The 16238-nt window shown below is 38.7% G+C and overlaps 3 protein-coding genes across 4 annotated transcripts in view; 2 read left to right on the forward strand and 1 right to left on the reverse strand.

Moving 5' to 3' along the window:
• The window catches only part of LOC127633149 (arf-GAP with dual PH domain-containing protein 1-like), a 30636-nt gene extending 27068 nt beyond the window's left edge, over positions 1–3568 (forward strand). Inside the window, exon 11 of the mRNA XM_052112031.1 lies at positions 1438–3568. Within this exon, the coding sequence (XP_051967991.1) occupies positions 1438–1466 (29 nt within the window). The 3' untranslated portion in view covers positions 1467–3568. The remainder of the gene's footprint in view (positions 1–1437) is intronic.
• Positions 3569–5498: 1930 nt separating this feature from the next.
• LOC127633324 (uncharacterized) lies at positions 5499–6252 on the forward strand. Its single transcript, XM_052112364.1, has one exon. The coding sequence runs from the start codon at positions 5499–5501 to the stop codon at positions 6201–6203; it is 705 nt and encodes a 234-aa protein (XP_051968324.1). The 3' UTR covers positions 6204–6252.
• Positions 6253–8278: 2026 nt separating this feature from the next.
• LOC127633148 (transcription factor SOX-8-like) lies at positions 8279–14192 on the reverse strand. Of its 2 annotated transcripts, none has more exons than XM_052112030.1 (3): positions 13626–14192; positions 11123–11250; positions 8279–10675 (listed from the first exon to the last, which is right to left on the reverse strand). In XM_052112030.1, exons 1-3 carry the CDS (start codon positions 13994–13996, stop codon positions 10020–10022), a joined length of 1155 nt encoding a protein of 384 aa, XP_051967990.1. In that variant the 5' UTR covers positions 13997–14192; the 3' UTR covers positions 8279–10019. The 2 variants fall into 2 exon arrangements, with proteins under 2 accessions (XP_051967990.1, XP_051967989.1); XM_052112029.1 differs by having other exon boundaries at positions 11021–11250.
• Between the last annotated feature and the right edge of the window lie 2046 nt (positions 14193–16238).

The following is a 16238-nucleotide window of genomic DNA, read 5'->3' on the forward strand; positions in this document are numbered from 1 at the left end:
CACACGTCCATTCACACATACCCCTAAGGCTAATAACCATAAGAATATTGCAGTATTGCCATGATGATTGCATAAAATACATTGAGATATAGTTTGTCCAATCGTAATCCTCTATTGTTCATAGGGCTGAGCAATAATAGCTTTAAAATATCAACAAATAATTATTTATCTGCATTTTTATAATATTACAGATTAAATTACAGATTAACTGAAGTTTAAATCAGAGGGTAAATAGTGAGTTACCAGACAAGGAAGGATAAATAAACCTAGGTCTTTAGGAAACGCAATGTCAGAATAAAAAGCATATTAAAATTATTGTAATATTCATGATTTTGCTTAATTTTATATTGTTGCAATATATTTGTGAATATTTGATAAAACCAGAATTACATGACTGTGGCGACATTTTTGCAAAATTATATTTTGTGGTTTATTACATGTTTTGCGGCAGTTCCAAGGTGAACTGTCCACTATGTGGCGCTAAAAGCGAGTTACATTTTCTACCAAACAGATGAAGTTTAATGGTTAATGCTCTATAAAATTTTAAACCAACAAAACCAACCTCCTTACCTTAAACCCCAAAACCTTAAACCTAAACAATAGTGACTACCAACCCTGGAGTCGCTAGTTTGAATCCAGGGCATGCTGAGTGGCTCCAGCCAGGTCTCCTAAGCAGTCAAATTGGCCCGGTTGCTAGGTAGAGTAGAGTCACATGGGGTAACCTCCTCGTGGTCACAATTAGGGGTTCTCACTCTCAATGGGGTGTGTGGTAAATTGTGTGTGGAACGTGGAGAGTAGCATGAGCCTCCACATGCATTGAGTCTCTGCGGTGTCATGCACAATGAGCCATGTGATAAGATGCACGGATTGACAGTCTCAGAAGCAGAGAGGCAACTGAGACTTGTCCTCCGCCACCCGAAAAAAAAACCTAAACGATAGTGTTAGAAAAAGCAATTGTAAGATGAAAAACACAACAACTAAAGAAACCATGTCATTTTGTGGTGCTTCTATGACATTGTTTGCTCACATTTCAACACATATGCTCTTCAGGACTTGTACCCCGGTCCTTTGCATCACCAGTTTTTGATCACACTCAACACAAGCTTGTAAATGTAGTTGGTTATGTGATGCAAAATTTCAATTGTATCGACTTACAAGTCATGCGCTATAGTAAACATGTTGTGTGGTAATCTGCCATTTTCCACATGAAACTTTCAGCACCATGAAAATTGTTGTTGTAGCGCCTCTAGTGTTCATTTTACCAGGTAACTTCTGCGATACATGCAATATGCCACATTAAAATAACTTCGCAAATATGTACTGTAGGTATAGTAACGTGATTCCATGACATCAGGCTGAATATCTCACCCAGTCCTAATTGTACATAAATCTCATTTACATGCTCCCTAATTTCCCCAAAATGTATCCTCTTTCTAGTTGAGGCTCATTTCAAGCACAAGCCTTGATGCTGGCTGTAGACCTGCCTACATCCAGGTGGGACTGGACAATAAACAGTAATTCTGTCCAATGACTCTGGATATGTTGAGATGGAGATTGGGGTGAGCTCTGGACCACAGCAAGTCACTAAAACTACAAAAGAAGATTTCCCTTTCTACCTTGATTTAGTACTAATGGACCAGACACTGGACTGCATTGACAACATCTTAACAGAGCATAATCACTGTGGTTTCATTGTTGTGAATGTCCCTTTGTATTTGGTTAAACTCCTCTTTACCAAAGCAGACATACTGGGTGTCATTCGCCAAGCTACTGTATAGATATAGTATGTGAATGTTCTTCATGTAAAGATACAAACTTAACATTTACTCTGTAAATGAAATGGTTGGCTGGCAGCACCTAGTACAAGTTGTTGCATTTTCTTTGCAATACATTTTGACTGATGTTATAAATGGGAAATACCGTATTGTACTGTATATCCAAGCAAATGCTGCTTTAAAGTATTGTGGTACCCTCAGACACTAAGCAAAATGATTTTTGTTCAATTGTCCAAATGTTTTTTCTGTTTCTGTTCAGTTAAAATGGTCTTTGAACCTTTTCTGCAAAAAGGAGAACATCTCGAAACCATGTTAGAAATCAATATTTGAATGAAGAAGCTCTGATTTATAATTATATCATATGAAGGGCAGTTTTAAGAGCAGATCATTTCATAGCATAGCACCATATTATTCTCCATACTACTTTTGTTATGTGTAAATGGTGACTAAGAGCTTCATTAACAGTTTTTTGTCAATACATCTTGCAATGCTGATAATTCTGTTTTTGAGTAATCCACCTCCACAAGGTGGCAGCACATCACAGATTAAGATGCAACTGCACGTCCCTTTATTCTTAAAGAAATAGTTTACCCAAAAATGAAAACTCAATCATCAATTAGGCACCATCATGTTGTTCCAAATCCACATGACTCTCTTTCTGTGGAACACATAAGGTGAAGAATATCCTGGCCATTCTTTTCCATGATATGAAAGGGATTTGGGAATGGTGCCAAAAGCAACATGAAAGGATCATAAAAGTAATCCATCCAGTTTATGCACTATATTACAAGTCTTCTGAAGCTATACAATAGCATTGTTTAAGAAACTGATCAAACTTTAAAGGTGCTGTTAGTGATTTTAGCCATTCTGTAACGAAACTGAGCTGTTCATCTTATTTAATGTGTTTGAACATATCTGTTCTTAAAACAGGTTAACTGTGGCCGTCCTGTTCAGGTTACAATGTTCAGTTTTGATTAGTTTAAAATAAGGGTAATTTAACTTTCTGTAACAAAAAGTACTATATAAATGCCATGTTTTGGGGGGTACATTGGGTGTGTAACTGGTACAATGCTTTTACCAGTTTCTCATTTGGTGGACTAGTGTCACATATATGGAAATGGCAGCACTAAATCAGTGCAAATGTTAAAAATGAATATACTATAATAATACATTCATAATGTATCCTTAAAATGTATTTTAGTTGCGCTATTGTCATATTTACAAAATGCGTATTACAGAAAAGGTCATTTGTAATTTGGTGTGTGTGTGACTGTGTATGAATAGGGTCGGGGTTTGTCAGACACCGTTGCCTGACCTGATGCATTCCACTGCCTTCATCCCCATCCGCCTGGCTCCACAGCACTGTGGAATTGTGTATGTCAATGTTGGTTCTGTCTGGTTGCTTGTTGTCATTGGCGGCTGGGCTGTGCAAGTGAAGCTGAGTAGACACTATAAATTACACAGCAGGAGGCTGTTTTCAACCCAGCAGAAAATCATTAATTAGGGTGGGAACGCTTAAGCACTGACCATCCTATTTACTTCACTAGAGTGGGCTGGGAAGGTAAAGAAGACTCTGAGTACCATCATACTATCTGTCAATCACGACTTAAACATGAAACTTCTCAAATACACAGTGAAATCATAAAGGAAAATGAGTTTAAAAAAAGCTACATTGTGTGTTTATTTACATGAAGGAGAGTGTGAACTGTGCCTATATAGCATGCTATATATATATGTGTGTGTGTGTGTGTTATTTATTTTATATAGCTTAAATTGATTCAGTTGTGGACAGTGGTTCAACATGTTTGAAATGAGTTTTATTAACTTAAAATTATTGCAGTATGTAATCTCAACTCAAATATACGTATACTATAGAGGGAACCTAACTGAAATGGGTAAACACAACAAAATGAAACATGTCAAAGTATCTCAAATTAACTTCTTTCATTTTTTTTATAAACTGGCTAGTGATACTGCATATTAATATGCTAAAAATGTTGGTGGAAAGCACAACAGAGTTTAACTTGGTAACTATGCCATAGTTAGCACTACAATTGCTCAATACTGTAAATATGTCTCTGTCCTCATCCTAAGCTCAAGCTTCACTCTTCACCATAATGGTAACCACCAAATCTCCAACATAACAGAAGCTCTTCAAAATCTTAACTTAACAACACATTAAAAATGATCAAGTATCCCCTTTGTATTTATCTTGCACAAAAACACTTAAAATAACACTTCATTTGTACATTTACTCTCCATATCGATTCCATGCAAGGAATGCTGGAAACTAGAAATCCCCTGCCTAGTTTCATCAATGCTACATTAACAATAACGCCACAAAAAGCATTTGTGTAGTCCCAAATCAAATGGATTAAGTACATTTAAATGAATAGAGTGCAATGAAATCGAGTATTGACAAATTATTTTAGAATTGTGCTTGCAGCAGGAGTGGATCCAGGAGTTTTTCAAAGGGGTGGCCAGGCAGGGGCAAGCACTCAGTCTGTGGTGGCACAGAAATGTTCAGGTAGCATTTTTATATCATCAGACTGTGGGGATGGGGGCTTAAACAGCAATTGCGAGTGGGGTGGCCAATGGGGCCACCATCGGTCCATGGTGGCCACGGCTAAACCTGGCCATCCCCTAGCTCCGCCACTGGTTTGCAGTAGTTTGAAAAATATCTGTTTGTTTTTTTAGTGTACTTTTTGTGTGCAAAATGTTGTTATTATTTAGAAGATGTATAGGTGAGATTAGGGCTAGTCCAACCTTGTAGTCCAGTGAATATTTCTCATGGCAGATTTATTTCTGAATGTCAGTTTCTGTATAGGCATACATATGTATATATGTGTTTTTTTCATGTTTTATTTCATGTCTTTTATTTAATAGTTTAGTTCCTGTTTTATAGTCATGTTCATGTCATGTGTTTTCCTGTTCCCTCATGTGATATTGTCATGTGATCCTGTCATGTGTTTCCCCTGTTCATTTCTTTTTTTCATTGGTTCGTTGTTGATTATCTTGTTAGCAGTCTTGTCTTTTCATTGGTTAAAATTGATTAGTCTTGTTATCTTGTTTACAGTTCTGTCTGTTGATTGGTTGTCATTGTCATGCATGTATTTAAGCCCTCATGCTTGCCCTTGATGGTTGTCTGGTATTGTTTTGGTGTAATGTTGGTCAAGTCAAGTCAAGTCAAGTCCATGTTTATGTTGCTTTGTTTTGTACTTTCACATTTGTTTGGATTCATGTTTAGGATTTGTAAATAAAACTGCACTTGAGTTCTTTATCGTCTTCGCCTGCCTGTCAATGCTAGCAACGTTAAAGAATACCTGACCTTCAAAATTAACCCAGCATTTCAGCTACTACATCTTTGCCAAGGAAGCCATTCCATTTAAGGATATGTGGAGGACTTCTGCGCTCTGGCCTGCAAGGTTGGTTTTAATGAGATTGCCCTCAAAGATATTTTACGTGCAGGCTTGAATGAGCCTCCATGATGCCTGGATTACCCCCAGTCTGGCTCAGTACACTGACTATGCTCCTACACTGAGCAGTTCTTGGTTCACTGTTGAAATTGTAGATGAGGAACTCAGCAACTCAGTCACCATGTCAGAGTTCTCCGTCAAGGCTGCTGAGCCAGGGTCCCACGTCAAGGCTGCAGAGCCAGGGTCCCACGTCATTGGCTCCGAACCAGGGTCCCACGTCATGGTTGCCGAGCCAGGGTCCCACGTCATGGTCGTCGAGCCAGAATGCCACGTCATGATCACAGAGCTTGCGACACCTTCTGCCCCTGATCCCCAATCTGCTCCATGTCATGTGACCGCCATGCCCGAGTCTGCTCCGTGCCATGTCCCAGCCAAGCTTCAGTCTGCTCCATGCCATGTCACAGGTTCACCTCTGGTCTATGAGCCAATGCCCACGCCTGCCACAGCCAACGAGCTAACGCCCACGCCTACCACGGCCAACGAGCCAATGCCCACGCCTGCCACAGCCAACAAACCAGTATTGCAATCCTCTTCAGTCTCAGAGCCAGCATTGCAAGCCTTGTCTGTCCCAGAGCCAGCTCTCACTGAGCTATTAGACCTGGAGTTGGTTCCCGCCCTTGTGTCCACCCTGAGTACTCTTCCTCCTCCTCCTCCTCCTCAACCATCGTCCCCTGTGACATCTCAGACAAGGGTAACTTCCAACCCTCTGAGTCCACCTAGACCCTCCGAGCCCTGGAATCTGCCTTGGCCCTCCGATCCCTCAACATCACCTCGGCTCTACTTTCACTCGGATCCACCTTGGTCTCCCAGCCTATCAGCTTCAGCGAGGTTCATCATCACTACAGCTACTCCTGGTCTGTCTAGCACCTGGCTCCGCCTTGGCTCTCCAATCCTCCGGCTACGCCTTGGCTCTCCGATCCTTCGACTCCACCGGAGACCTCCATCCCTATGACTCCGCCTTGGTTCTCAATCCCATTGGCTCCACCTCAGTCTACCGATCCCCCAGCTCCGCCTTGGTCCTCCGAGCCTCTGGCATGGCCTTGGTCCTCCATACCTCTGGCTCCACACTGGTCCTTCAAGCCTTCAGCTACTCTCCAGGCTCCAAGATCTCCAGTTTTGTCCCTCAAACCTCTCAGGGCTCCACCTTCCATGGCTCCACCCCTTGAGCCTCTCATGGCTCCACCTTCCACTGGCTCAGCCCATGCTCCACCTTCCACTGGCTCAGCCCATGCTCCATGCCCTGTTTCGCCAGGCCATGCTCCACACTATGTCTCGCCAGGCCGTGCTTCAAGGACCCCACCCCCCATCTCCCTATTGAACTCCATTGTTTGTTTATGTTTGGGCATCGGAAGCCGCTACTTGCGGGGTGGATATGTTATGTTTATGAGTTTTGTTCATGTTTTGATTTCATGTCTTATTTTAATAGTTTAGTTCCTGTTTTATAGTCATGTGTTTTCCTGTTCCCTCATGTGATCTTGTCATGTGATCCTGCCATGTTTCCCTTGTTCATGTGTCTTGTTTTCTTTGGTTAAAATGTATTAGTCTTGTTATCTTGTTTACAGTTCTGTCTGTTGATTGGTTGTCATTGTCATGCATGTTCATGTATTTAAGCCCTCATGTTTGCCTTTGTCAGTTGTCAGGTATTGCATTGGTGTAATGTTGTTGTCACAATTCACTGTGGTCTGCCCCGTGTTTTGCCTCTGTCATCTGTTCCCCATGGACTACACTTCCTATTATTCCCTGCCCTCATCACTGCCAGCTGTCTTCCATTGTCCTCACCTGTGTTTAATTTACTCTTTAGACTTTGTGCATATAATGCCGCATTGTTTGTTTGTTCCTGGTCAGTTGTTAGATGTGTTTGACCTTCCGCGTAAGACCAGTGCCCTTCGTAGATGTTTTGCTCCTGTTTATGTTCTTGCTTCCCATCGTGGATGTTTTACTTGTTTTATCTGTGTTTACCCATTATTTGTATTTGTTTATTTGTTCATTAAACTCCTTAGCCACACCTTGATCCAGCTCTCCATGTTTATGTCGCTTTGATTTGTACTTTTACTTTTGTTTGATTTGTAAATAAAACTGCACTTGGGTTCTTCACACTTCATCATCTTCATCTGCCTGCCACTGCTAGCGACATTACACATACCTTAAATTATTGGAGAGAAGTAAAGCTTTGACATTTTTTCACCAGTTGCCTGGGAAAAAAGATAAAGTTCCTTGAATTCATATTTTTTCATGTTGTCAAACTTTATGGGATAAGTTGTCACAATGGGAACCTGCCATTACAAAGCCTATTATAGGTTCTTTAATTACTTTTCAGCTAGTTTAAAAATCAATCAAACAAAAAAAAAGAATAATTATAAACACAAAACAATCCATGAAACAGCACAAATGTAAAAGGTTACATCGAAAAATATCAAACCATTGTTTTTGCCAACAGATTTTGTAGTTAATAAACACTATAAGAAACAGCTCCGGTCTCCCCTGTTTACAAATCCAACTTGTGAGACCACCATATCAACAGCATACAGTTTTTTATGAAGAATTTACTGAATACATACTTGTGTATGTGTATAAAGAAAAGTTTGTGCAAAAAAAAACAAAAAAAAACAAAAAAAAAACGTGCAAACAAACAGGAAAGCACATGGATATAATGTAATATTAAAGAAAAATAAACAAAAAAATATGTAAATCCTGACAAGGTCTATATAAAACACCATTCAATTCTTCATCACCTAAAATTTCAAGAGTTCCTAACACTTGGACTGTAGCATGTAATTACAGGACTAAACAATGGACCTCCCTAATCACACAAACCCAGCTTCATGTTATCCACTGACCTAACTTGCTGCAATCATTGTCAGATTGACTTCTGTTATTTTCTCTTTATGTGGGGGTCTCTTGAATGGCTCAGTGTTTATTGGCACTTGCATTGAAGATCACAATCACAACGATCTTCACATGGCAACTTTCAGAGATTAGAAGCTGAATACAATAACCTTTCAACGTAATACAATGTAACATAATCCTGATAAATTTGTAAGAGTTAGAATTGTGTTAAATTTTACATTAATTGAAATGGTAAGAGACAGAACATCTTGTAGTGCTTACTGCTTACTAATCATAACTCGAGATTTAAGATCCGTTAATGTCAGCAGGCAAAATGATGCAAGTTGTATGTCAACACTAATTCAATTGTGGATTGTGATTTCAAAATCCTCCATGTAATTAAATGCAATCGAAAGAAAAGTAGTCCTAGTCCACCCATACCCATCTGTTTTGGAATCACTGGCTCATTTCCACAGCATGAAGATCGTATTCAGTTATCTTGCACACAGTTAATGCATTTTGTGCCTGCTGCTGCTTTTGTTGCCATTTACCCAGATAGCAAAGGGTAGTGTCTGTTCTTGTGTACTTTTTTCATGTAACAACAGTGCTAATGATTTTCTGATTTGTTTTGTGGCACTATTTCCCCTCTCTCAACATTAATGCCTCTTTTATAATCAAAACAAAGAGCCCTTTGAGAAGCGCTGTCATTAGGAATTAGCTCTCTCTCTTTTCTTGCCCTCACTTGTTGTTTCTCTCCTTTTGTTTTCAAGCTTTGTAAAGGCTTTGGCCTGTACTCCAGATGATATGTCAAATCTCTTAATATTAAATTAACTTAAATATTACTTATAATAAGTAATATAAATATTCCTAATATTATTTAAGTATGTATATATATGCAATCATCTGATTTGAATATTTAAAAAAATAAAAAATTACATTCACAATGTACAACATCAAATAATGTGCTGCTTTCAACATAGCCCAGGGCGAATAAAAGTTACAAATCACTCCTTTTTGTTTGTATTAGCATTATCCATACTGTCCCAGCTTGGTGAATTGGGGTTGTATATATATACACACACACACACACACATACACACACACACACACACACACACACATGTTTGGTTTACATGTTTTATGGGGACTTTCCATAGACATAATGGTTTTTATACTTTACAAACTTTATATTCTATCCCCTAAACCTAACCCTCACAGAAAACATTCTGCATTTTTACATTTTCAAAAAACATAATTTAGTATGATTAATAAGCTGTTTTCCTCATGGGGACTGACAAAATGTCCCCACAAGGTCAAACATTTCGGGTTTTACTATCCTTATGGGGACATTTGGTCCCCACAAAGTGATAAATACACGCTCACACACACACACACACACACACACACACACACACACACACACACACACACACACACACACACACACACACACACACACACACAGTATTTACACTTAAACCTTTAAACATCAGACAGTATTGCAAATTTAGATTTAAAAGGATTTTAGCATGAAGAACATGCATAATTGCGTTAAAATTATGTATTGGCAGAGTTTGATGTCAGTTGGCTTTTACTTATTATATTATACTGTTTCTGTATTGTGCCATACACACCAAAGTATAAACACAAAATAATGTTGAAAAATGATGGTTACAGAAAAACCAAAGGTCTAGAAAACCACCTAAAAAGACTATGAAATGACAGCATAAAACTTTTATCCATAAACCTCTTGTATAGACACAGACTCTGGCTTCTGACTCTCCAGGATCACAAATACGATGTAATTCAAAACCTAGTGAGCCACCTACCCAGACAGCATTTTAGGACATTAGGTATGTTCGAACGCCAAATATGTGTCAGAAGAGGTCTGAGCAATCTCAAATAACACCTAAACTGGGTTTATTTCAAGGGCAAAATCACATCATGGTCGAGTTAAATTTGTGTAAACGGGCTGTTCCCAACTTTCACCAGGACTGTGAGAAGGACTTGACAAACTGTTCAGAATGGGAGTCACATAGGGTCGTCTGGACGAATGGAAATATGGATGCTGATAAATGCTGGTTGGGTACCCGGAGAATGTAGTAAAGTAACTGGAGTTCTGCAGGTCAGGACATTCGCTGAGGGAACTGGAGACGGAGGATGAGCCCAGTTCAAACTGGGTCGGTGACCCGTGAGACTCTCTGTAATGAGAGGGACTTAATTGTTCTGTTTTAATGAGCGGCCTTTGTTGGCTTGACTCATTTGTACTGTTTGAGCTCTTGTTCCACATTGAAACATTACTGTGGTGATGGTGATGTTGATAGGATGTACTGAAACAGCCAGAACTGGAGTGCTGCCCGCTGTTGTTGTCTGTGTTAACCACTGTGTGGCCGTTTAACGGCAGGTATTGATCGAACTCATGGACGTCGAAAGTGCCTATGTTGCCTATGACGTCACTGCTGAGCTCTGATATGTCCACATTGCAAAAATCGATGTTCTGTCTCGCGCTCTCTGATGTAAGCCGGGACTCCAGTTTCGTGCCTTGGTGTTGATCGGCCTTCGGGGTTGTGGGCGGTGTGGGAGGGCCATGTGGTTGTACTAAGTTGGAAAAATAAAGTATGCATATGTTTGTGTGCATATAATGCAACAATAACATGCTGGTTATTGCACTAAGCTGGACATATTTTGCACAATAACTTACACTTTAAAAAGTGGCACTAATTCTATCTGATCTGATCGTTATTAACTTTGACTTGAATAAAACCAGTTAATTTAGATGGCACAACATAAAGCACATTTTTAGGTTATCTGCCGAATTTTTTTTTTTACAGTATAATAAAACTGTTGCATGGTTGTTGCACTGAGTTGGAAAAATAGAAAATAATAAAGTGCATATAGCACATTTATAATTAAAATAAGATATTTTTCATGGGTGCAACTCACCACCATGGAGCGGTTGATGGTGAATGCCTCTCATACCCGGTTCTGCCTTGTATATTTGATCCGAAGTGTTATGATTCTTCTCAACTCCCTTGTCCAGCTCACCTTGATCTGGCTTCAGGCTTTTTCTCCTCCGAGGCTGGTACTTATAATCCGGATAGTCTTTCTTGTGCTGGAGCCGCAGTCTCTCTGCCTCTTCCACAAAAGGTCTCTTTTCGCTCTCAGAAAGCAGCCTGGTCCATTCATGCGACCATCAATTGCAAAGCACAGAATTGTATGAAATGTATGCATGATCCAATTGAAACAGTTGTGTGAATGATATAAAAATATTCTATTCTGTAAGATTTGATAATAGTTAAATGAAATCCTGTCCATTATATATAACAATGTTCATATTACATGTAATACATGCTACGTATATATTACAAATAATTACTAACAGAGTGTTTTATATGCATATGCAAATATGCAAGATGTACAGTACATGTTATTAATCACTAAAAAACCGGCAATTGTTATGGGATCAAAATCCCGTCAAAAGTATTGTGGTCTCGGATCCAAAAATAATACGGTTGAACCAAAATAATAAGTGGGAATCATAAAATAATAAGCGCAGATTAAAAAAAAAAAAAAAAACGCAAAAATAAATAAAAAGCTCAGATCAAAATAATTAGCGCAGATTAAAAAATAACAAGCATGAATCAAATATATATAAAACACATTTAAAACATGCTGCAAAAAAAACAACTAAATAAAACAGAAAAATTAAAGCAAAATCATCAGAACTGCAAACAAAATAATGCTTTCCTTGGTTGTATTACTGTTTTTTGTACTCTCTGACAATTTTGCTCATATTTTAAAAAAAATTGTACGCTTGCACTGTATTCTTCTTTGCTTTTGTTTCCAAGTTCTGCGCTTGGTTTTCCAAACTGAGTTTCATGTAAATCAGGGGGTGTTTTGTGTCCCCATTGGTCCACTAGTTCTTGATCGACAGCTCCTCCTCTAATCAATCATTCGAAGAGGGGAGGTGATGTCACTCCAATGCGACTCCGACGGCTGCTTCTCAACTGTACGATGGTAGATGAAGATGGATAACTGTCATTTGGCAAATCCTGGACAATCACAGGTAATTGAATATAACTATATCATTTGTGGTTGATGGACACGCTGCTTTTAGGACTTTGGCTTAGGTGCAATGAAGAATGGTTTCTGTTAATTGTTGCCTCTTCTGTGAGCAATGAATTGATGGATCGCTTTAGTTTGTTTTGATTATTTCAATAAACATTTTGTTTTATTCATAGGCAGTGCTAAGTTTGCTCTTAGAGAAGCTTTTGTCAAGACTGCAGGAAGCCATGCAGCCCTTGCCTCTAGACCTGGATTATTTATATTTTGTATGCACAAATGGCATGATTTTGATTACTTATCATGCAAATCATATACATATGCCTCAAGAGGTAATGTGGAGTCTTTCAAACCTTTGCTCTATTCTTAGTAAATGACTGGAGACAAGACGTGTCTCATCAATTGTTCAGCTGGACAAATGGGACACCCCTAACTCCGCATTACCTCTTGAGACATATGTATATTATTTGCTTGAGAAGTAATCAAAATCATGCCATTCGTGCATACAAAATATAAATAATCCAGGTCTAGAGGCAAGGGCTGCATGGCTTCCTGCATCCAAATCATCAAAACAAACTAAAGCGATCCATCAGTTAATTACTCACAGAAGAGGCAACAAATGACAGAAACCATTCTTCATTACACCTAAGCCAAAGTCCTAAAAACAGACACAAGCAGCGTGTCCATCAACCACAAATGATATAGTTATATTCAATTACCTGTGATTGTCCAGGATTTGCCAACTGACGGTTATCCATCTTCATCTACCATCGTACGATTGAGCAGCAGCCGTCGGAGTCGCATTGGAGTGACATCACCTCCCCTCTTCGAATGACTGGCTAGAGGAGGAGCTCTCGATCAAGAACTAGTGGACCAATGGGGACACAAAACACCCCCTGATTTACATGAAACTCTATTCACAAGTTTTGGAAAACCAAGCGCAGAAATTGGAAATAAAAGCAAAGACAAATACAGCTCAAACATACAACAAAAAATAAAAAATGAAAATTAGAAAAATTGTCAGAGAGCACAAAAAACAGTAATACAACCAAGGAAAACATGATTTTGTTTGTAATTCTGATGACTTTGCTTTAATTGTAAATTTGTTTACAGCATATATTAAATGTGTTTATATATTTTTGATTAGTGCTTGCTATTTTTTTTTATCTGTGCTTATTATTTTTATCTGCGTTTACTTTCGTTTTTTATTCACACTTATTATTTTGATTCACACATATTATTTTTGGACCCGTGGCCACAATACTTTTGACAGGATTTTGTTCCCATAAACTCTCATTTCATTGATGCAACCTAATTTGTCAAGTACATTTAATCAGATTTTTGAGTTGAATAAAATTAATTAATGTATGTTACCACATGAAGCACATTTAGGTTATTTTTAAAGTGCAGTAGTATTTATGAACGCTGTAATGCAATGTGTGACTAAAAATATCTTTATGACATCCATCTCAAAACACCCACTTACCTCCACAACTTGCCCAGAGTCTTGCTGAGTTCTGCGTTATGGAGATGCGGATACTGATCTGCCAGTTTTCTGCGCGCAGCCTGAGCCCACACCATAAACGCGTTCATGGGTCTCTTCACATGAGGCTTGTCTTTCAAAGACCTGTTGCCCTGCATAGGCATCGGAACCAGTGACCAGTCGTAGCCTTTAAGCACCTGCGACACCGCATCTCGTATACACGGGGGGAAGCGCTCATCGTCCTCGCTGTCCGGCTTGTGTGCCTGGGATCCCTGTTCGCCGCATATTGATGGAGAAGACGCTGGGTCAGAGTCCACATCATCAGCAAAAACTGAGTTTTCTCTCTCAGAAGTTTTATCCGGCTCCTTCGACATATTAAAGTCCCCGTTGAAGAAATGTAAATTGAAGTTAAAATATAAATGTTACAATACAGTCAGTGTAGCGCATTTGACGCGCGAGGCGCCTCGGACGCTGTGAAAATTTTTAAACTATCTAGTAAATCGTTATATTTCAAATACAATTGCTGATATCTCGACTACTGCTTTTCTTGTTTCTTGAACCTTTATACTTCACTTTTTCGCTCAACGCTGGTGAATTGTCCTTATTAGCCAACTTTTTGTGAGGCGTCAACACTCCCTCGCGCTCCGCCCCCTGTCGTCTCATTGGGCGAGAAGCTTTTGCACAACTCTCCAAATTGGTCTGTCTGGTAAATCAGCATGTTTTTCACTTAATTGAACATAATTGACTAACAAATTAGACCATGAAGCCATAACTGCTCATGGATTCCATGAATAATTCAGACTTCGCACATGCATTGCATTTGATAACTAAATCAAATTTGAAATGCTATAAAAACAAACTCTAACAGGTTAATATTTTGCATATGAGAAATGTATTTGCAGGTTTTATTTCTTTCTCAAAGCCTATTATTTAGAAATCACTGCAGGATCTCTGATTTTAGGCTGCTAATGGATCCCTGTACTGCGCATGAATCAAGTCAGCTATTTCTAGTTATAAACAACCATATTTGCTAATAAAACATAGCTATTTTGATGTATAAATTATGCATTCGGTACATTACTGCACTCTATATACCACTTGTTAATGTTGACTATTAGGCCTATGTATTAGTATTTATGTATATACAGTATTATTTCTTTCTTTTTTCTCTCTCCCTTTTCTCCCCAATTTGGAATGCCCAATTCCCAATGAGCTTTAAGTCCTCGTGGTGGCCAATCCAGGTGGTAGAGGATGAAGCTCAGATGCCTCCACGCCCGAGACTGTCAATCCGTGGTGACATAGCGTGCATGTGGAGGCTTCCTTTCGTTCCCACATTACATGACATTAGAGCTTGTTTAACAAACTCCTGCAGAAACAGGTGTATAAAACTTTATAATCTCTTTTGATAATCGTTCACCTGTAGCACAAATGCTAGCGCTGCAGCATTGTTTATCAGTTGCGTTGCTAGGAGACATCTCTAATGAGAGTCAATCCCCTGCTAAGCTAACAGGAGCATTGCAGTTTGGGGAATGGAATGAATTTATGGTAGGAAAATCCACATCCACCTTGAATGGAACGAAGTATAACCCTGTACTTTGACAAAACTAAATTTATTGCAAGCAACATTTAAATCACAAATATTATTTGATAGATTTTTTCCAAGTATTATAGACCTCCTTGTTAGATTCATATGAAAAATTATGATTTTTGAATGTCTGTCCGGGAGACGTTCATTTCACAAAACAGTCATGCTGAACTTAAAATTAGGCTTGCTTGAGCATTAAGTGTTGTTTCAAGTTCTAGCTTTCGTGCATGGACGTGTTAATAAATGTCAGTTGGTATTACTAGTTTGCTGTGACATAATGTATATGATGCCCAAAGGCATTGGGTGTCTTATTCATTGTGAGACTGTGTTTTCTTTATTGCATGAATCACATTGAAGGCCTAGACTTTTAATGCACGGCTCACCACTGGTTACATTCATACAATTTCATACTGTTGAGAGTGAAAAGGTGGATATGACGTCATTTGGGAATTTTCCCTTGGCAGCTTAGAGGAGCTACATCACGTTTCTACAGCATAACAAGAAAACAGAACCGCTATGACAAATGTAACATAAATCCAATAAATACACGATTACATGCCTTGTTAGGGTACCATAGGTTAGGGTATTTTTACAAGAAATGCTAACCAATGTAGCCTTTAACATCGTATAGAAAGCTACAACCAATATATCTTTGACGAAAATGCACATTGGAGCATAACTTGTTTTCTCTAGTAAGACTTTTGACATTAGAGTAAAGATGTACTGCAAAAATCATATTCTCAATCAGAATTTAAATTTATTTGCTTGTTTATAGTCAAAACAAGTGAAAAATTTGCCAGTACTGAAGAAGTAATCCAAAGTATTTAGATTACATTACTGACCTTGTGTAATCTAATGTAATACATTACAAATTATATTTTACATCATGTATTCTGCAATCTGAAGAGGAATCCTTTTTTAAAGTAACCTTCCCAACCCTGTGTACTGTATATTGTTTGTTACATTTGTAAAATGCTTGTTTGCTCCCCTTTTCCCTTGCCAACTGTAACATACACTGATCAGCCACACCA

Source organism: Xyrauchen texanus, chromosome 40 (assembly GCF_025860055.1).
Source record: "Xyrauchen texanus isolate HMW12.3.18 chromosome 40, RBS_HiC_50CHRs, whole genome shotgun sequence".
Taxonomy (NCBI): Eukaryota; Metazoa; Chordata; class Actinopteri; order Cypriniformes; family Catostomidae; genus Xyrauchen; species Xyrauchen texanus.

Coding starts and splice junctions, on each gene's coding strand:
- LOC127633148 (XM_052112029.1), bottom strand. CDS start 13,996: ATGTCGAAGGAGCCGGATAAAACTTCTGAGAGAGAAAACTCAGTTTTT. Junction 11,251..13,625: donor ACTCTGGGCAAGTTGTGGAG/GTAAGTGGGTGT, acceptor TGAATGGACCAG/GCTGCTTTCTGAGAGCGAAA. Junction 10,676..11,020: donor CCATCAACCGCTCCATGGTG/GTGAGTTGCACC, acceptor TTTCCAACTTAG/TACAACCACATGGCCCTCCC.
- LOC127633324 (XM_052112364.1), top strand. CDS start 5,499: ATGGTCGTCGAGCCAGAATGCCACGTCATGATCACAGAGCTTGCGACA.